The 21356-nt window shown below is 39.3% G+C and overlaps 1 protein-coding gene across 6 annotated transcripts in view; it reads left to right on the top strand.

The window, feature by feature from the left end:
* The window catches only part of SENP1 (SUMO specific peptidase 1), a 61432-nt gene that overhangs the window by 29941 nt on the left and 10135 nt on the right, over window positions 1-21356 (top strand). For 3 of the 6 annotated variants that reach the window (XM_034644720.1, XM_034644722.1, XM_034644723.1), the window contains 8 exons: window positions 780-818; window positions 1614-1698; window positions 1928-2083; window positions 2983-3114; window positions 15254-15457; window positions 16291-16370; window positions 17315-17399; window positions 18128-18223. In XM_034644720.1, coding sequence (XP_034500611.1) covers window positions 780-818; window positions 1614-1698; window positions 1928-2083; window positions 2983-3114; window positions 15254-15457; window positions 16291-16370; window positions 17315-17399; window positions 18128-18223 — 877 coding nt within the window. Of the gene's footprint in view, window positions 1-779; window positions 819-1613; window positions 1699-1927; window positions 2084-2982; window positions 3115-4142; window positions 8250-15253; window positions 15458-16290; window positions 16371-17314; window positions 17400-18127; window positions 18224-19149; window positions 20703-21356 lie in introns of those variants that run through there. The other 3 variants (XM_034644721.1, XM_002920303.4, XM_034644724.1) reach the window with 2 other exon arrangements.

Here is a 21356-nt window from a genome sequence, read left to right as displayed (position 1 = left end):
CAGGGGATCCCGGTCTCTTAACTCTCAGTTTGATGCTTTGCTCTGTTTACTTGTTCTATGTATCTAAAAGTTTTCTTTGGAAAAGTGTTCACTCTTCTGTTTGTTTCTGTGAGAGCTCCTTCAGTTAGGGATTGGCAAGGAGATGAGGACATTTGAGAAGAGCAAGAGGCTTTAAGAGAGAGAACATGCCTGTGGCTCTTCTGCTAAGCATTATTCATTTGGATTGTCAGCAAGAGCTGCATGGAATAGAATTGGTCGCTCACCTTTGGAATGGAGTTGTATTGCTGATTTTCCACTTTGATTCATTGACTCACTAGCCTAGCCATTTGATATGGACTCTTGTGTGGGTGGGGATTTTCAGTGTCCAGTATGATTTGGTTGAAAATATTTTGATTCAAGTAGACTGACAAGAAGAAGTCCATGATTTGTTAATCTGAACCATTTGGGAAGAATAGTGTTCTAGCTTAATATATTATCTTGACAAGTGATGTACTCTTTCACATCGTGTTGGCCTCTCATGCAAGTAAAGAGCTATGCTACAGTTAATTTCTCTGCTGAACTTTGGGTCATCTTTTTAACTAATATGTGTGCAAATGACTCATACTTGTATTCCTTTAGTTCCCAGTTGCAATTATTTTATGTAATTTAGGACTTTTTATTTATTGCATACATGTAAAACATTCTTGTAAATTATTTAAATGATTGGTTTTCTTGGTTAAAATATTTGTATTTTCTTATAAGCCTTCTGCTCATTTGTCATATTTTTTCCCCACCCATAGTCCTACTTTTTTCCAGGCAGAGCTGTGGATCAAAGAATTGTAAGTTGTTATTTTTGGTGTCATTTTTCCTTCTCCATCACTTCCTTTCCAGTTAGAAGTAGTCAATTAGCCAATCACCCTACCTATATTTAATCAGTATAGATTCCCTATTTAATATTTATTTATAAAACAACTTTTAAGTTGTTGGGTTTTTAGAATTCTATTGGGGTTGGGACATTTCTGTGCTCAGGTTTGTGAAATATATAACAATTGCTGAAACTAAGTTAAATTGGAAAACTTTCAAAGGTAGGTATTACATAGAAAGGAAAATAAATGCCCTTATTTTCACATTGATAAAACTAATTTATTAAATAATTCACATTTCTGGAGTTGGCAAAATTATTGAGTTTTTAGTCTCTAGTTTCAGTAACTCAATTTTTTAGAGGAAGAAAACTAAACTTATATTTTTTCTTTTGGATCATAAATATTTGAATTGAAACCTCAATGATATCTTGTATTATATGCTCCTTTGGAATTCAGTCCTTTTTTTAGGTTTCTAGAATGAAGCTTCAGTTTCTCCGTAATCTCAGAGACATGCTTAAAAAAAAAATACTTGTTCACATTTAGCAATAAGCTAATGATTTTCATCATTTCAATAAAAATAGGGTGATTTTAATAACACCACGTGGTTTCACTCTGTCTTAAAATATAAGTGTAGTGTAGCGATAAGTTTAGTATAAGGATTTTAGACTTTCCGTATGGGGGTTTTATATTTAGTGTTCGTTGTGCATTAACAATGTGCTTGATGCTAAGACGGTGGTCTGCATTTTTGTCCCCTTCCTTTTCATTTCCTAGAACTAGTGTTTATGATTCTCGAGCACGGGAGAGATTGCGCCAGATTGAAGAGCAGAAAGCACTGGCATTACAGTTTCAAAACCAGGTAAACAAAAAACTGGGGATAAGGTTGTGAATAAATAGCATATCCAAGCTGAAACTAATCTGGAAGATTACCTGGATTAGGGATCAAAGCTATTGTAATTGCAAGATGTTATGGTGGCGTAGCCTTATATGATTTGTATATGTCCTTAGGCTCTCCAGCTGGTCCTACTCAGTGTATGTTAGACAAGTAGTTTTCCTTATCCCACTTATTCTGAAGTTCTTTTTTTCAGAGATTACAGGAACAGGAACATTCAGTACATGATGCAGTAGAACTGCATCTTCGTGTACCACTTGAAAAGGAGATCCCTGTCACGGTCACCCAAGAAACAGAAAAGAAAGGTCATAAATTAACTGATAGTGAAGATGAATTTCCTGAAATCACAGAGGTAAATTAACATACTACAGATTCTCGTGCTAGCAAGAAAAAATACTTTGAATGAATTTCAAACATAGAGGTAATAAACCGCCTATCATTTAAATTGTATTGCATACCCCTGCTTTCATTTGTATTACAACACCAATCTTGGCTTTCTTTTTAAAGGATTATTGAAAATTGAGGAAAGAATTGTGGGTGGCTTTTCATAACTTCAGTGAGAAAACATTTAATAAATTTGTGTTTTATGTACATTTTTATTTTTCGTGTGTGTACATTAGTTTGACATCAAAAAGTAAGCTGAGGCTTACTATTTTTTTTAAGTAGTAAAAAATCAGTATAAAAATTTGGAAAATATATAAAAGTCTTTGTACATTTTAAGATGATCTGTTCCTTAATCCATTCTTCTGTTTGAAAAACTATCATATAGCTGGTAAGTATAACACATTTATTATAGTTGTGCTAGATTCCATAATTTACATTTTAAAAGCCCAAATTTTTCTAGGAAAATGTGTCTGAAGACACTACCTTTATCCCCTTATTACCTTTTGGGAAAGATTCTATTTATTAGGAAATCGTGTGGACCAAAGATATGAAATATAATTAGGTCTTCTTGTGAACTTAGAAAATTTGATAGCAGAAGGTTATTTCAGACCTAGGAATGAAAGAAAGAAGGGTCTGAAACGTTGTGCTGCAAATGAGAAGGGAGGACAAGATGGGATGAAAGGAAGTAACCCAGGAGATTACTGTAACCCAGGAGATTACTGCAAAGAATAGACACCAAACCAAAATGTTAGAAGTGAACAGTTGATTACTGATAAATATAGTCTGGGGATTATATGGGGCTTGGTGAGAAATCTAGTATGTCTCTAGCCATGTAGGCTTCATCTCTGGCACCTCTTCGTTCCCTAGGAAATGGAGAAAGAAATAAAGAATGTATTTCGTAACGGGAACCAGGATGAAGTTCTGAGTGAAGCATTCCGCTTGACCATTACACGCAAAGATATTCAAACTCTAAACCATCTGAACTGGCTCAATGATGAGGTAATCTCACACCTGTTTTTATATTCAAATACTAAGTGAGCATTAAGTGGAAACTAAAAGCATTATCCCACTGTTTTCTCGAAGTGTGGTCCTCAGATGACCTACATAGAATCAGCTCTCCTAGGTTTGTCCATTCTCCTGAGTGAGTATGGGACAGTGTCATGGAGAAACTCATTTTAAACAAGTACCTCAGATGGTTTTTTTTAATATGCCTTGGAGTTAGAACTGCTGATCTACCTTGTTTTGTATGGAAGATTTAGACCCTGAGAGAGAGGACATTCACTCTCACTCTTTTTAAAGCACCTACCCTGTAGTTCACATCTTCTGAGCAAATATTTAATAGCTCTGACTGTGTTGCAGCATGAAGAAGTACTTTGGGATTTCCATCAGGGCTTCCATTTCTACTTCCTTTTTCATCAGTCCTTGTTCTAGGTCACCTAGGTTATGAGAGATGAGCTTTCTAAAACAGCTTACATTTATACATGATATTGGAAAAGCTGTGTTATTAAATATACTGACATTGATAAAGATATATTACTAAATATTTGATGTACTCGGTTGAAGGAAAGCTATGGCCCTCAGCTCCTGCTAATAATTTTAAGTAGATTAATTACACGACAGTCTTTAAACTAATCTGTCTCCATTCTTAAACCTGGAGGAGCCTGTTTTATTTCAGAAGGATATTTTTCACAGCAAAAGAAGAGAACGGGGTTGCGTTATTTTCTCTAGGTACTTGCTTCCTTTCTTAGGCCCAGTAGAAGCATCCCTGCCTGATATTTTGGGTGTACTTCAAACTTTACAGCTGTGGAAGATTTTTAGATTCTCAGTATAATAAGCATCGATATTCTAGATATCTATAATCTGGTCTTGTATGCTTCGGATCTTCCAAATAATAATATTTGCTAACATCTGTTGAGCATTTACATCATGTTGGGCACTATTTTAAGTGTTTTATGTGTTCTAGTCATGTAATATTCACCACAAACCTTGGAGGTATATACTGTAGTTTAACCATTTCTATTTTATAGATGAAGAAACAAAGCATGGAAAGATTAAGAAACTTTCAAGGTTACATGGCCAGTAAGTAGCAGAGCCAGGATTTAGACCTAAGCATTGGGTCTTATCTGTTATACTGTACTGCCTCGGAATCCTAAATTGGAGCTTGTCTTAGGGTTAGATGTACAGAATTTGAGAGCCATTTGCCATGCCCAGCATGTTGATTTTCTCTGGGGGCAGCTGGACTAGCCCCATTCTCTTTGCCACTGATCAGTTTCTAAAATAGAGATTTCAGGGGTGCCTGGGTCACTCAGTTGGTTAAGCAGCTGTCTTTGGCTCAGGTCATGATCTCAGGGTCCTGGAATTGAGCCCCACATCAGGTTCCCTGCTCAGTGAGGAGCCTCCTTCTTCCTCTCCCTCTGTCACTCCCCCTGCTTGTGCTGTCTCACCGTTTGTCAAATAAATCAATAAAATCTTTTTAAAAAATTAAAAATAAGATAAAATATAGATTTCAGAAGTTCATCATTCCCTGAATAATATCTTTGACTAAGAATGGTAAGGAAGGGGGGGGCGCCTGGGTGGCACAGAGGTTAAGCGTCTGCCTCTGGCTCAGGGCGTGATCCCGGCGTTATGGGATCAAGCCCCACGTCAGGCTCCTCCGCTATGAGCGCTTCTTCCTCTCCCACTCCCCCCTGCTTGTGTTCCCTCTCTCACTGGCTGTCTCTATCTCTGTCAAATAAATAAATAAAATCTTTAAAAAAAAAAATGGTAAGGAAGGTATGGTTTTATACTGTCTTGCTGTAGGGGAAAGCACCCTTGCTTCTTTTGGCTCAGAATAGTGATATTAGAACATTGGATAACGTAACAGGAAAAAAAAAAAAAGAGTTCACTAGATCAAAGGGAAAAATGGAAATCAAGGACAGCCAAAAGTATCCATCAATTAAATTTTTTTTATTTGAAGACATTAATCTGGTTTCTTGCCAGTTTCTGCCTGCCACTGCTAAATGGGAAGGGATCAGTTATTTTATAGCAATTGTAGCCTATTCGTTGTAAATTATGCAAAGCCTCCTAGAGGGCAGCAATGAGAAGGATATGAGCTGAGTCCCTGCTGTTTACTGTGGCGGTTCCTCGGTGAGATCCCTTACAGAGGCGGCTTTCATCAGGACATGTTTTCCATTCCCTCGGCCCATCAAAGGTTGGATTTTCAGCAAGCAAAGTTCATGGAAATTACATTATTTAGAAAAGTTGAGGAGAAGGAAACATTCCTTTTCTACTTTATCTCTACCACACCTACCCATAACTTTTGTAGGGAGTGCCTGTCTTCCAAGTTCAGAATGTTAACCTTGAAAGCAGGTACCAATTCACATGTCCATGATGATGATAACTATTTTGGAAAGCACCATTTTCAAAGTACTGTATTTCTCAGGCTCTCAAAGTTACTGCCCTTGAGAAGCTAACATTCTGATGAGGAATTAGTAGACATCCTTAAGTATCCATATTCATTTAAAAATACATGATTCTTTTTCTCAGTTGTGAATTCTGAGTCATCTTTTGCAAGTAATTTGTGTTCTCTTCAATCCTGTTCTTCCTTCAAATAGATATTTTCATTAATAACCATTTCTTTTCTTTCTGTATCTCCTATCAGTTTTATAGACTGCTTTAAATATTTCTCCAGAATAAGGTGACTGTCATATTATTCTTACCATTTTATAGACAAGGAATATAAGATCCTGGAAGTGAAAGGGATCAGATTTAGTTTATAAGGAAAATAAAATTCAGAAGTCCTATGTTTGGAATACGTGCAGAAAGCCATTAGACTACCCTTTCTCTGGTCTCTTTCCTAAAAGAGGAGGGTACATTGCTTGTTTATAAAATAGACTTTCAAACATGTTTTCATGAATGGATTTATGCATAGATGAATAAATTCTGTATAGCTTCAAAGGACTAATGATTGATTGATAGGACTGACATTTTTAACTCACTATAAGAAAATGAAACTTCTCGGAAATGGAATGTGGGAATTGGCTGTCTTTGTGAAGAATACAAAAGGAGGCTGGAAGGCTGATAACACCAGGAACATTATAGATGGGGATTTCTCTATTAGGTCTGGTGATTAGTTATTAATAGAAATATCTAATTAAAGGAAGGAGGTCAGGGTTAAAGAGGAGGAATTAGTTGCAAAAGTAGGTTGAAATCACAATCAAGAAACAAAAAGGAAATACTTTAAATGGATGTCAGCACTAAAAATTATTTATTGATTCCTGGCAATTGCATTAGCTAACTTCTGTGATCCAGTGGCTTGATGATTCTGCTTTATGGCCTGACAATTCTACTTCTTAGAGGGCCTACATGTTGTTTTATAAGGCATCAGATAAATTTAAAAATATATGGAAATTACTTAGGCGTACAAGTAAATGGATCTGAATTCTGTTTCTGGTCATGATAGAATAAAATGGGTCAGGTTTACCCTTTCAACTTAACTAGAAAACTAAACAAAATATGAAACAACAATTTTCAGACAGTGGATGACAGAGATCCCTGAGAGAAGGAAAATGAAAGGGATTAGCTGATGATTTCCTCACCTCACTAGGGTGATATGTTGAGGGTAGAGAGCTGGTAGAACCTGGCAGTGCCTGACAGTCTTGGTCAGTGGAGGAGACGTGGTTCAGGGCTCAGGGGGGTGAAAGTGGCTAAGATTGTGAGGTAAAATACTGAGGGGAAGGTTGCTGCACAAAGAGAAAGCTCCAGAGATGTTCAGAGGCCCCCCTCAAATCTGCCTGAGCACCAATCTGTACCTAGATAGGAAGAAACTGCCGGAGGCTGGGGAAAGAACCACCAGAAAGAAGGAATCGGAACAAAGCTCAGAGCTAACACAGGTGCTTAGAATAGTTCATATTCCAACCAGTTAGAGTGGAAAAATCATGTGGCATTGAATAGAGGCCTCAAAAGGATATTACCTCAGGAGTGGGGCCAAACTGGCCCTAGAATAAAGGCCACTCTGGACCTGTGGTAGCAAAGTTAAGTACAATTCTTGAAAGCTTGAAACTGATTCAGGTGACTTAACTATATCCCAGAACAAAAGCCCAATGATATTTAAAGGAATACAAACATATTCTAGTAACAACAAAACCCAATAACATGAAATCACAGTGTCCAGCATCCATTCAAATATTATCAGTCATGCAAGGTGGAAGGAAAAAGCAACTTATTATAAGAGAAAAAACAGAAATACCCAGAAATGACAAAAATGACAGAACTAGCATACATTGGCAGGATATTAAAACAGATATTATAAACACATTCCATATGTTCAGGAATTTAGAGGAAAATTGACATTATGATGAGAAAAATGGAAGATGTAAAAGAAGACCCAAATTGAACTTCTAAGGGGTGAAAAACAGTTTCTGAAACAAAAAATACATGAGGTAGGATTACCAGTATATTGGATACTACAAAAGAAAAAACTAGTGAACTAGAACAATAGGAACCATCCAAATGAAACAGAAAAAAGGCTGAAGAAAGATGAGTATATGTGAGCTGTGGGACAATATCAAGCATTCTGAGCATGTAATTAGAGTCTCAAGGAAAAGTGAGGTGTAAGTGGTATCAGAAAAAAAGCTTGAAGAAATAATGGTAGATTTTCTAAATTTGGAAACTTAGACTGACAGATCCAAGAAATTTCAGCATACCTACCAAGTAGAAAGACACCACACTAAAAAGTATAATAATCAAGTTGCTGAAAATCAGTGATAAAGAGAAAAATAATAAAAGCAACCAGAGGAAAAGAGACACATTATGTACCAGAGGAATACATAATGTGTTTCTGACAGAAATACGTGTAGGCCAGAAGACAGTATAGCTACATTTTTAAGGTACTGAAGGAAAAAAAAAACAAAAAACTTGTCAACTTACATTCTGTTTGCAGCAAATATATCTTTCAAAAAAATACTTTTTTTCAGACAAACAAATGCTGAGATAATGCACCACCAACAGACCTGTATTATAAGAAATATTAGAGGATATTCTTCAGGCAGAGGAAATGATGAGGTGGAAATTTCAGTCTACACCAAGGATTGAAGAGCAGTGGAAATGCTCTCATTTTTTAATATCTCTGCAAGACAGTTGACTAGTTAAAGCAGAACAGTTTNAAAAAAACAAAAAACTTGTCAACTTACATTCTGTTTGCAGCAAATATATCTTTCAAAAAAATACTTTTTTTCAGACAAACAAATGCTGAGATAATGCACCACCAACAGACCTGTATTATAAGAAATATTAGAGGATAATTCTTCAGGCAGAGGAAATGATGAGGTGGAAATTTCAGTCTACACCAAGGATTGAAGAGCAGTGGAAATGCTCTCATTTTTTAATATCTCTGTAAGACAGTTGACTAGTTAAAGCAGAACAGTTTTGTGGGGGTTATAATGTAAAAGATGACAGTCATAACACAAAAGAGGGGCAAGTGGAAGTACATACTACTCTAAGATTCCTACACAGTACATGAAGTGGTGTAATGTTACATGAGGATAGACTGTTGTGAGGTATAGTTAATAGGCAAATAACGAAGATAAAATGGAAAAAAAAAACTCATTCCAAAGGAAGGCAGGAAAAGAAGAAAAAAGATACAAAGAACAGATGGGACAAATAGAAAAAAAGAGCATGATGATAGATTTAAACCCATCGATATCAATAATCACATTAAATGTAAACGATCTAACCCAGAATGACCAATAGAAATATAATGTGAGCCACATAGGTAATTTTAAATTTTCTAGTAGTCACATTGAGAAAAGTTAAAAGAAACAGGTAAAATTAATTTTCTAAAAAAATTTATTTTTGAGAGAGAGAGAGCACGAGTGGGGGCGGTGGCAGAGGGAGAGGGAGAAGCAGACTCCCCACTGAGTAGGGAGCCCAACATGGGGCTCAATCCCAGGACCCCGGGATCACGACCCAAGCCACAGGCAGACATTTAACCAACTGAGCCACCCAGGCGCCCCAGTAAAATTAATTTTAATAATATATTTTATTTAACACAATATATATAAAATATGTCATTTTGGCATGTAATAAATATTACAATTTTATTAAAGAGATACCTTTCCTTTAAAATGTAGTGCATGTTTTATACTTACAGCGTATTTACACTTATAGCACAATTTGGATTAGTCATATTTCAAGTACTCAGTAGTCACATTCAACTAGTGGCTACTATATTGGACGGTATAGATTAAACATCCAGTTAAAAGCAGAGCTTGTCAGATTGGGTAAGAAAAAATCTGTCTACAAGAAACCCATTTTATTTATTTATTTAGAAGTTTCCTGGGGTCTTTTTTTTTTTTTTTTTAAGTAATCTCTACACCCAACATGGGGCTCAAACTCATGACCCTGAGGTCAAGAGTTGCATGTTCTTCCGACTGAGCCAGCCTGACTTCCCAAGAAACCCATTTTAAATGTGAAGATACAGATAGCTTAAAAGTAAAAGGATAGAAAAAGTAAACTATGAAAAACTAACCAAGAGAAGGATGAAGTAACTATATTAATATCATACCAAGTAGATTTCAGAGCAAGGAATATTACCAGTGACAGAGACATTTTGAAAGGGATAAGTTCTTCAAGAGGACTCACCCTAGATATGTACACACCTAGTAAGAGAAATTCAAAATATATGAAATGAAACTTAACTGAAAGGAGAAATGGACAAATCTGTAATTATCATTGGAAATTTCAACATCTTTCTCAACCGTCAGTAGGAGAAATAGAAAATCATTGAGGATATAGAAAGCCGGAGTAGTTAGATGGATCCCATGTACCCAAATGCTTATGGGCAGGAAACACTTCCTCCTCTAGATAGCACTAAACGTGCCCTGTCCCATGTGGAGAAACGGATGATGCTGCACTTCCAGGCTCTTCATTTTCCCTGCAGGACTCAGTCATCCCTTACTACTAATTTACATGGATGAATTAGGAAAATAGCAAGCAGACATGTCCTTTTTTCTGGTTTTATTTTGCAAACCCTTGTTAATTATCGTCAGTTGTTTCCAAAATACAAAAGCATTAGACTGTTGGAAAACCATATTTCTGACTTTTTCCTAGCTAGGGAAACACTGTAAGGAAATGACTAACAGCATATGTGGGAAGTGAGGGAATGCAGGAGGAAATAAAGTGACATCTATATAGCAGACTGACTGCACTGATGAGCAAGCTAACCAGGCAGACCAATTACCTATTTTGGGTTTGTTTTTTGTTTTTGGTATTTTTTTGGTATTTATTTATTTTTTAGTAACGTATAACGTATTATTTGTTTCAAGGGTACAGGTCTGTGGTTCATCAGTCTTACACAATACACAGCGCTCACCACAACACATACCCTCCCCAATGTCCGTCACCCAGCCAGTTAGTATTTTGTAAGTCTCATCTCTGAAAGGAAAGAGGTGTCTTTTAGCTGTTCTGCATCACAGTAGCCTAGTGTATAAAGTGTTCTTACCTGATTGATAGTGGGGAATTAAGAAGTAAGACTTAATAAGGGATATACCAAGATCATCTGATTTTTATTATGGAATCAGCATCTGAAATCGGAGCACATAACTCTGTCTAGCGTTCTTTCATAACAAAAGTGGAAATGGAGAATTGGTAGTGGTCATAGCTTTCTGGTTGTTTCCAAAGAGCCGTTAAATTTAAGTAATGCTCAGTGAAGAGAGGGAACAGCTTGCAGAACATTAAGCCCAACTAGACAAGCCTAGCACAGGGAGTAAGTTTTCCTTAGGAAATAAAAATTGATTCCATATAAAGGGGAAAAAAACTAGGCAAAATGAGATAAATTAGTTAAGTGATTATGATGTGTCTACCATATGCAGTGCACTCTTATGTGTAGAATAAAATGATCAAAATGGAAATTTTAGTGTTTCTAACATGACTCACTGGTAGATTCCACATCATTATAGTTACCTCTTTAAAGTGTTTCTAATAGAACTCGTCCTTTTAAAGGAACCAGGGATTTATGCAGGGTCACAGGGAGAATAGTGATTATAGTTGTCACAACTCCATAAAAATAGGTGTTGCCTGCCTGTCTTTGTCTAAGACTTTAGCAGTGATTCTAATAATCTGGTACTTGAATTTGCGTGTGAGAAGAATCCTGGGTACATGTTCACAGTGAGATGCGGTACACAGAGCTTACCTGAAGTCCGCCTTCAGTGTTAGCTAGGTTAGAGCTTAGGAGTGAATGACCTTCTGACTCATAGTATTTAAGTGCTGCTGCTTGGCTGGACTTTGGGCCTTTGTGGTCCACAAGGATAGATTTAATTTGAAAATCAGAACAGGGGGCGTCTGGGTGGCTCAGATGGTTAAGCGTCCAACCCTCGGTTTCAGCTCGGGTCATGCTCTCGGGGTCGTGGGATCAAGCCCTGCACTGGGCTCCGTGCTCAGTGTGGAGTCTGCTTCAGATTCTCTCTCCCTCTCCTTTCCACTCAGTTTCTCTCTCTCTCTCAAATAAATTTAAAAAAAAAACCATAACGGGGAGGTCAAGGTGAAAATGTAAAGAAGTAAAAAAAAAAAGTGACTTTTTCCACCCCTGAAACTTGTCTTTATTTCTCCTTAGGAGCACTGTTATACCCATGACTTTCAGAACATTTTTTTCCCCAGAGCTAATTAGAAAGGTTCAGGGACGCCTGGGTGGCTCAGTCAGTTAAGCGTCTGATTCTTGGTTTCGGCTCAGGTCATCTCAGGGCTCTGAGATCCAGTAGTGGCATTAGGCTCCGTGCTCAGCAGGGAGTCTGTTGAAGATTCTCGCCCTCTGCCCCTCCCCCCACTTGTGTTCTTGCTATCCTCTTTCTCTTTCTGCCTCTTAAATAAAATAAAAATAAATCTTCAAAAGAAAAAGATTCAGAGTGTAAAATTGGGAAGGGTTAAAAGTTAAGATTTTACTATTAGTCAGATATTTTACTTCTAAAAGGATTGAGAAAACAATAGTTTGGCTGATTTACTGGGTGAGAAGGAAGATACAAATAGCAGTGGTCATTTATGTCATTGTGGTAACATACAGGAAAAGGATTGAATCCTTAGTTTAAAAACATTGTAGGCTTTTCTTTTAAAGAGAAGCTTTTCCAGCTTCAGCCTGGCAGCTCTTCAAATAAACTCACAAAGGAACAAGACACTACAAACAACAGTCCTACCCCCCACCCCCCGCAAAAGCACTGCATAGACAAGCAGGCGCTTATGGCCAAGGCTGTGAAGGCAGCAGGAAGGGCAGCTCCTGAGGCACTTGGAGCTGCAGCCAGCAAACAGACAAGTGCGGGCCCCAGAAAGAGGGACAGGTAGACCAACCCTGGCAGTTGTCCCCAGATGCTGGTATGTGGGCAAGACAAACAGTAGCACCCGGCTGACTGACTACTTTTAGCCCCCTGTTTGAAGGGGGAATTCAAGATCTTTTGGAGCTTAGAGAGTCTTGTGTGCAGAAGGGCTCTCCCCGTGGGAGGAGAGGGACCCTTGTCTTCACAAAATACAAGCAAATGCCTATCACTGCTTCTCTTTCATCTTATGCACTGTGATCCCTTCTCTCATTTCTTTTTCCTTCATCTTCAGCCCTCCTCTGTGAGATGACATGTAGGATTCTTTTTGTTCTCTCCTAGCTTGTATTTTTGGTAGGACCATGTCTTGGCCGAACTATGGCAATTTTCCTCGTTTGGACAGAGTAATAGCTGCAAAACTGAGGAAACTGGGATCTCCGTTCTGCCTCATGTCAGATTACACATCCTCAGTTAATGGGGAGCACATTGAGTCCACTAAGCTCCCTCCTACTGGGATATGGGGGAAATGAAAAAGAGCCCATATCACTCCTTAGAGCTAATTAACAAGCTGACTTTGGAGGAGGCCTTTTCCCTTGCAGTGGAGAAACCTTGGTTGGAGGCGGAACTAAAGCGATGGAAGAGGGATTCTCAAAGGAAATAGACAACGTGTATCCTGATTATTAGGTCTCCATCCTTCCTAAGCTGGGTTGGTCTTTAGCTTTGTAGTCTACACTCTCAAAATAAAAACAAAAAAATAAGAAACCAAACAACCCTGGGCTGTGTAAGTCTAACTTTGTTGGCTTCTGGAACTCTTTCTTCCTAAAACATAGGAAAATCATGGGTAGCATGATACTCATTTATGTCATCCTCTTTTACTTCAGGGTAATGCTCCCAAAGGTGATGCCCCCCCTGAAGGGCACCTCTAAAGGAGATCCATCTCCATGGCTTTCATGTTCTTGCTGTCCTTATCTTTCTGCCTGATTCTTTCTACTTTCTGCTTGAGTCCGTATTGCCTCTTCTAGTATATGACTTTTGTCTGCCCCTTGGAAGGTTTGGCTTACAGTTACTGACAGGTCATCTGCCTATTCACTTCACCCCTTGGATTAAAGGGTTTAGCCTCATAACATGGGCAATATTGTGAGATGAACAGAATACCAGAGGAATCAATCCCTTCTTGCTGATTTTCTCTCACTAGAGAATGTAGTTTTATAGCCTAGGAATCTGTGCTTGTTGGGCAGGCCTTCCTGCATTCCTGACTGCCTTTCACACGCCTAGAATCATCCTTTGGCACCATTATCCTTGGGGACAGAGTTAGATTGAAAACCTCAGTTTGAGAAATCTGTGACCCTAATTATGTTTTGATTCATTTTCATTATTTAAAATAACTGAGCTCCAGTTATCTGTTGGGCATCACATTGGGCAGAGGATCCACGACAACCCAAGTCCTCTGGACCTGCTGGGCCTGTTGCTCGGTCTGCAGAGATGCAGGCAGAACAGTGTCTTTCTTCCATCCTAGTCTTCCCCTCCACCCCCACCCTTAGAGCTCTGCTTCATGGCAAGTGTGGTTTCCCTGCAACTGCTGAGGCATCCTCATCTATAGGCCCTTTCTCTAGTCTAGACCATGTTTCGGTGTGTTCCTGGCAGTGCTCCCTGCTGCCTACCCAGTATGTAGCTGCCTACTGTTGGGCAGTAGCTCACTGCTCTGGCATCCTGGTGTGTAAATATTTGTCAAAGGACAGGGGCGTTTTCCCATTCCCCAAAAAGCATTCTGAAAAATGTGCCTGTTTTCTTAGTCATATTTCCAAGCTGTGGATCAGTTAGCCCATTCATTCCTTGCAGTTGACAGACACTGGCCTGGCCTCAGCTGGCCACATAAAGTAAGTATGCAGTAACTTCCGGCACAGTAACTTTCAGCCTTTAGTACCAAGGAGTCCTGGACCTAAAGGGACCATAGTCAACATAGTCACTATTAGAGAATACGTTGTTGCGTTAACAGAAAGAATCCTGTATTTTCCGTATCAAGCATTTAAATTTCTTACATTCATACTTGATACTGGAGACATATATGGAATCAGCAAAAATGAGAAAGCTAACCATACAGATTCTGGAGGAAAACTTGATTCTTGGTGTTTGTGACTGGACTTTCAGGTCTCATGTAATATAGGTTTTTATACAGCATCCACGTCTGCCTCTGCATAGGTGACAGTGGTGAGCTACTAGTCAGAGAGGTGTTTTTTCTAACAGTTGATGGTTTATCCTGTCACTCAGTTCTGCTTGAGACCAGAGCCGGTCGCCTCTGCAAGCTGACTTATTAGGCTGAAAAGGCAGTCTTTAGTCAAGGAACAGTTTTCTGTCTGTGCAAAACCAGATGACCCACATATAAGCACTGAACTGTTGGTCTTCGCTTGATTACACTAGACTGTGAGCTCAGAACTTTTTTAAGTTGCTCACCTAGTCCCAGTAGATTAAAGTACCTCTAATGTGTCTTATCAAACTGCTTGGCTCCTTCCTTTCCTTTTCTCTAAGTCTCGCCTCCTAGCACCCCTTTTCATTTTTGGACCTAATCCTCAGTCTTCTACAGATCAGACCAGCATGGGCCCATAAGGACGCCCAACCCCATAAGATATCTGTAGGTCCGTATAGCTATAGCTATATCAGCTTTTTCTGTTTTCACTGCTTACAAGCACCACAGCCCTCCAGAATTTGATGTAGGGGCCTGAGGCTTTGGGGTGTTGAAGTCCTAATTGATTAGGAAGCAATAACATATGCTGTGCAACACAGCAACTGCTTTTCCTTCATACAACATAACTCTTTTGAAAGGACTGAGTATCTATTTTAATACATTTAATTTCTTCCCACAGATCATCAATTTCTACATGAATATGTTGATGGAGCGAAGTAAAGAGAAGGGATTGCCAAGTGTGCATGCATTTAATACCTTTTTTTTCACTAAGTTAAAAACGGCTGGTTATCAGGCAGTGAAACGTTGGACAAAGAAAGTGGATGTATTTTCTGTTGACATTCTTTTGGTGCCCATTCACCTGGGAGTGCACTGGTGTCTTGCTGTGAGTACCTCTCTTACTTTTAATCAGATTTAAAAGAAATCTACAGAATTATAGAATATACAGAGTAGTGAGTAGTAATTCGACATTTTCACTGGATGATTGTGAGAAAGAATAGGATTTCGTTGGCTAAATATTGGATAGATCAGTGAACTTCCTGTCAAGAGTGGGAGATACTTAGACTTTGAAGAAAGTTGTGGAATTTCCTTTTCTGGAAATATTTAAAAGGGAGTTGTAAGGCTAAACAGTCTCAAGGCAAGGCATGGGGTGAAAAAGTGACTTCGTAATGATGCTGCCAACTCAGATTCCGTGACTTATTTTCTGCCTAATTATGATTTGCCTTGCATACTTGGTAATTTAATATTTTTATGACTCTTTGAGAACGTGGATACGTTCATTTAATATATTAATAAAAATATAAAAGTTATCTCACAATCTATTTTGAATTACATTTGAAAAGCATAAAGCCAAAAAGAAATTCTCCACATAAAGAAACAAAAGCCCGAATATTTTACCATCTTTCTGAAACCCTGTGGAAATGAACTCATTCAGCTTACAGTCTCTGAAGAGCATGTGTGTCTCCACTGTTGCCTACATGGCAGATGGAGAACCTAAATACTAGAAAAAGATTTCAGGGCCATTAATGAGTCCATGATAATGCTATGTAAATAATCCCCTTACTCTTTCCTCTGCAGTTTAAGCATGGTATAATGCAAAGTATCAAACTTGTCATGATTTCACAGGAAATCTGGCAAAAGGTTTCCATTTCCAGGGAAGCAAAAGCTGAGAAACTACTTTTCTTATTTTTTGAACACACAGATTTTTTTTATTCCCAGGTTGTGGACTTTCGAAAGAAGAATATTACATATTACGACTCTATGGGTGGGATAAACAATGAAGCCTGCAGGATCCTCCTGTAAGTAGGGAGTTGAGAACAAGAGAGTTTGGTGTTGGGCATATGCTGTGTTTTTCTGGCTGTTGAAGTCAGTTCTTTGATACCTTTAGTGGAGTGATGATGATTAATAAAGGAAATCCTCACATTGAGTAAGAATGGATATTTTATGTTTGAGTAAGTGAAGTTTAATAATAATATAATACCAAAAAGATGCCCTCATGGGGACAACTGTTGTTACAGTGCACTAAAATAATGAATGAGTCAATATATACATATACATATAGATATTGAAACTACTTAGAAACCATCTAATCCAACCTCCTAATTTTTCAGATGAAGAAACCAAGACCCACAGAGGGGGACTTTGATATGCTCAGGTCCTACTAGTTAGTGGCTCAACTGGGAACCAGAATGCAAATCTCTTTATGCCCAATCTGTTACTCTTTCCAAAATGCCTGTTCCTCACTGTACCACTCTGGTGGCCAGGAGGAGGTAGGTTCCAGAACGGTGAAGTGTTTGCACTTACGAAGAGTGCTGTCTATGAGGTATGCACTCATCGAATTGTGATTTGGATTGAATTTTCACATAGGAGAGTCAGGACTATAAATAGTGAATAACTGCCTTGATATTGCTAGAGAAACCTTGTTCCATGAGGTCGAGTTCTAAAGGACCATATAAACCAAGGAAAAGAATCAAAACTCACTCCTCAGGAGGAACAATAGGTAGAAGGAACCTGGGTGTCAGAGGCAGAGGTCCTATTTCTCTTGGGTTGACAGGGTGGGCATGAATTATGGGAGCTGCAGGGGGAGCTTGGCAATCCAAAGATTCCCTGCCCAGCATTTATATACTGCTTTCCTCAGAAGTGCAGATGAAAACCCTTCCTAAGGATTGTGAACATCATTCTTAGGGTGGCAACTATGATCTGTGTCTCCACAGTTCATCTTCTCCTCTCCCCATACCTTTAGGCAATACCTGAAGCAAGAAAGCATTGACAAGAAAAGGAAAGAGTTTGACACCAATGGCTGGCAGCTCTTCAGCAAAAAAAGCCAGGTACATTTCATCTCATCGGGTAGAAATCCTGATATTAGGGTATTTGGGAAGAATAGGGTTTTAGCTTGATTCCCAGGGACCTTGTATCTTTGTGTCTAGCCTGACTTCAGCTTGGTTGTTTGGTTCCTCAGGGAAGATAGAGTAAGCTCTGTTTCTCGTGTAGAACTAGGTTTTCTGAATGCCCAGCTGTTTTACTGAGCTCATCACTCTTGTGGAAAATGGTTGCTGATCGGTCCTTGTGGGAGGGACTTGTGTTTACATCTGTAGGTGTCATGGAAGTCTCAGATAGTCTCCTGTGTGGTTGATAAGAAGATTAATATTAGGGGCACCTGGGTGGCACAGCGGTTAAGCGTCTGCCTTCGGCTCAGGGCGTGATCCCGGTGTTATGGGATCGAGCCCCACATCAGGCTCCTTGCTATGAGCCTGCTTCTTCCTCTCCCACTCCCCCTGCTTGTGTTCCCCCTCTCGTTGGCTGTCTCTATCCCTGTCAATAAATAAATAAAAATCTTTAAAAAAAAAAAAAGAAGATTAATATTAATATGAAGCCCTGACTGAGATGCTGTATTTTTTTTCTGAGCCTGTGTTGCCCTGGGTAAGGGACTTAGGGTCACCTCTTCAAAATTCAGGGAAACCTGTAACATTTATATCCTTTGGTTCTTATTTATAATCTAATATGAAGGAAAGAAGCTTGGAAAGATGTCACCTTTTTGTTGCTTTTGATCTTTCAGGAAATTCCACAACAGATGAATGGAAGTGACTGTGGCATGTTTGCTTGCAAATATGCTGACTGCATTACCAAAGACAGACCGATCAACTTCACACAGGTGAGCTGAGCCTTCAGGAAGGATCCCTGTGACCACCCTGTCTCTAGGCTGCCCTCCACCTGCTCTGCCGAGGGGATTCTGCCTATGGCTGCTGACACTGGTGGTTACTGTGCAGACCACATCACAAGAAAAAGGAGGATAGTGATAGGCCATATGCTGGGTTCCCTTACATCACATGCTATAGTCAAGGAATCCTGGACATTAGCAGAGCCTTCTTCTCTGTCCCTCTCCCCCACCTACCTCAAATCCTGTAGGAAACAGAGAACTGGGACCAGAGCAAGTTTTCTTCATTTTCTCTTCATTTGGTTAGCAGTCAGGTTTTGGAACAGGCAATACCTTGAACTCCTAGTTTAATTAGTCATGCTGCCCTTCTCCCCTACCCCCCACTTGATGCAGTTGATCAGTCTTCTCTTAGTTTGTGATTGTTTATTTCTGTCCATGTGGTCCTTCAGAGACCAAAGTGGATTGAGACTGGAAATTATGGTTTGTGTCCTCCACTTGAAATTAATGACTTTACCAAACTTTTCCACCATAGCCCTTGGGTAGAGCTGACTCTTGCAGTTCTATAACTCTTGCCCTAAAAAGTAAGTTTTTGATTTTCAGGCCTTAGATCGCATATCATCTTAAAAGTTCAACATAGAGGACTTGATAGACGCCATCCTCAGAATTCTTGGAGATGTTTGGGTGTAGCCTGGGGACTCCTGGGGATGCCCAATAAAATTTGTAAGGCTACAACAAGAGAAAATAGCAGTAGAGATAGCAATAGAAAACAACAGAAAAAAAATTACATGTAATCAAGAATTGAGCAATTTGAAAAACCAGAAATGCAACTGAAGCTATTTTAATTGAAAACCTTGACAAGGAAAGGAATATTGGGTCTGGATAAAAGCAATGAAAAAATTAAGGGTATCTCTGTGTCCCTACAGCAACACATGCCATACTTCCGGAAGCGGATGGTCTGGGAGATTCTCCACCGAAAGCTTTTGTGAAGACTGTCTCAGTTAGCCGACATTGACCTTGTGGGGGACCAGCTCTCTGTTGTCTACAGCCAGAGACCTTGGAAACAGCTGCTCCCACCCCTCTGTTCTTGTAAAGCCCTTGATCCTGGACCAGGCCCTGGCGAGATGCATTCACAAGCACATCTGCCTTTCCTTTTGTATCTCAGATACTATTTTTGCAAAGAAACTTTGGTGCTGTGAAAGGGGTGAGGGACATCCCTAAGCTGAAGAGAGAGACTGCTTTTCACTTCTTCAGTTCTGCCATCTTGTTTTCAAAGGGCTCCAGCCTCACTCCGTCCCTAATTCGGGGGCCGAGAGAAGCTTGGACAGACTCTTGGTTTCACATAAACTCTTGTTGTTAGGCCTTACTAAGAGGTAGGAGAGGGCATGGGCAAAAAGGTAGGGATGAAAACCACCAGCATATACACGCACACATACATACGCGCAGGATTTTCAAGATGTGTTGTCAGGAAAGTGATGGTAAACTGGACTTTGGGTCACATGCTTAAGTCCCTCCTCCAGGACTTCCCTATTTATATGCCTCTTTGTGAAATCCGTCTGCTTCAGCACAAGGCTGTTTTATCATCTGTAGCTTCCTCCCATCCTGAGGCACAACACGTGAGCCCTGGGTGGACCCCAAAGTCCCAGGCAGTCCTTTCCTTAAAGCAGGGGTTTGCATGTGCTCACAACACATGGTATGGAGAAGACCCACCCAGGGAGCGGTTTAGTGGAGCAACAAAGGCACCACTTTTACTGCCGCCTACTTCTGACCAAGAAGAAGGACCTCAGTCTTTAGTGTAAAATTCCAGCGTTGGATGAATGCAGGTCTAGTTTGGTCTGTGGCTAGTTAGTTTAAATATGTTTCTAACCACAGAGAATTTAATATATAAATATATATATATATGCATATATATATATTTCACAGGGATATGTGTTTTTTTAAAAGGCTGAATGTGTTCACCACTTTAGCCTGTAGATTTATTTCCATTTTCCAAATTTAGCTCTAGCGCACACAGATCCCAGCCCCTATGTGTAGGGTGTTTGTGGACTTCCTAACAATATTTTGAGGCCTGGATGAACTTTGGCTTAGGGGTAGAGGTTACACAGGGAGGCAAGATTTTCAACTGGAAAACGGGTGGAATTTGGACTGATCAACTTGAGACTAAAAAACTGCTACTCCTTTTGTTCTTTCTAGCATCTCCCCCACCCTCTGAGCGCTCCTCAGGCTAGATAGTGAAACGATCCAATGCCAGTGTCATTTTGTACTTAAGTTCCAGAATAGGAACATTTTATACTTTTTTCTGTATTGTAATAGGTAGTTTTGTATGAAATATTTTCTCTTCTTCCCTTGTACCCCATCCTTTCCAACATTGTGCTTTCTCTCTGGGCTTATTTGAAAATTTTACTCTGTTTTATACCAAGCTTGTTTAGTACATTTTCTATGTTTTACCACAGGTTACAATTTGAAAAGAAAACTATTTTTTTTAAATATTCCATTGTTAACTGAATGTTACTGTTTCCACTCCAGCAACCAGATGTCCTACCTTTTTCATAACTGCCTGCCTTTCTGGGGAAGACCACCATTCGTTCGTTCATTCGTTCGTTCTTTCTTTTTTTCTTTCTTTCTTCCTTTCTTTCTTGTGTTTTTCGATAGGAAATAAATAGCTTTCTATTTATGAGTTGCTGAGACCTTTCCCATTCTCTTTTAGAAAGCTACAGTGTGCAGGCTCATTGTAGGACTCCTGCACATGGATTCTTGGTACTTAATGTATTTCAGTGACAACTTGAAAGGTGGCAATACGGCATAGATTTGGACTATAAAGCAAAAGACCTGAGGTTTTCAGGCGCTCTTGCTATTACCTGGGGGGGGGACTCAGAACAAGATAGTTGTCTGTATTTATTGTTTTTCCATTTAGATAACAACATCTGTCTTACCTTCCTCACAGACTTTTTGTACAGACCAAAGCAACAAATATTTATCGCCATGTGTAACAGAAAGTGAAACATGCAACAAAAGCACTTTGAAAAATATATAAGGAACTGTTGAGCCTGTTTGAACGTGGACCCCCTTTCTGACCAGTGCATTTCTGTACAAGGCAAAGTTAGTGATCCTGAGACCACCCTACATGGGTGGA

Source organism: Ailuropoda melanoleuca, chromosome 16 (assembly GCF_002007445.2).
Source record: "Ailuropoda melanoleuca isolate Jingjing chromosome 16, ASM200744v2, whole genome shotgun sequence".
In the NCBI taxonomy this organism is placed as follows: Eukaryota; Metazoa; Chordata; class Mammalia; order Carnivora; family Ursidae; genus Ailuropoda; species Ailuropoda melanoleuca.
The sequence above is the reverse complement of the archived record's forward strand: the minus strand, read 5'-3'. Positions and strand labels throughout refer to the sequence as shown.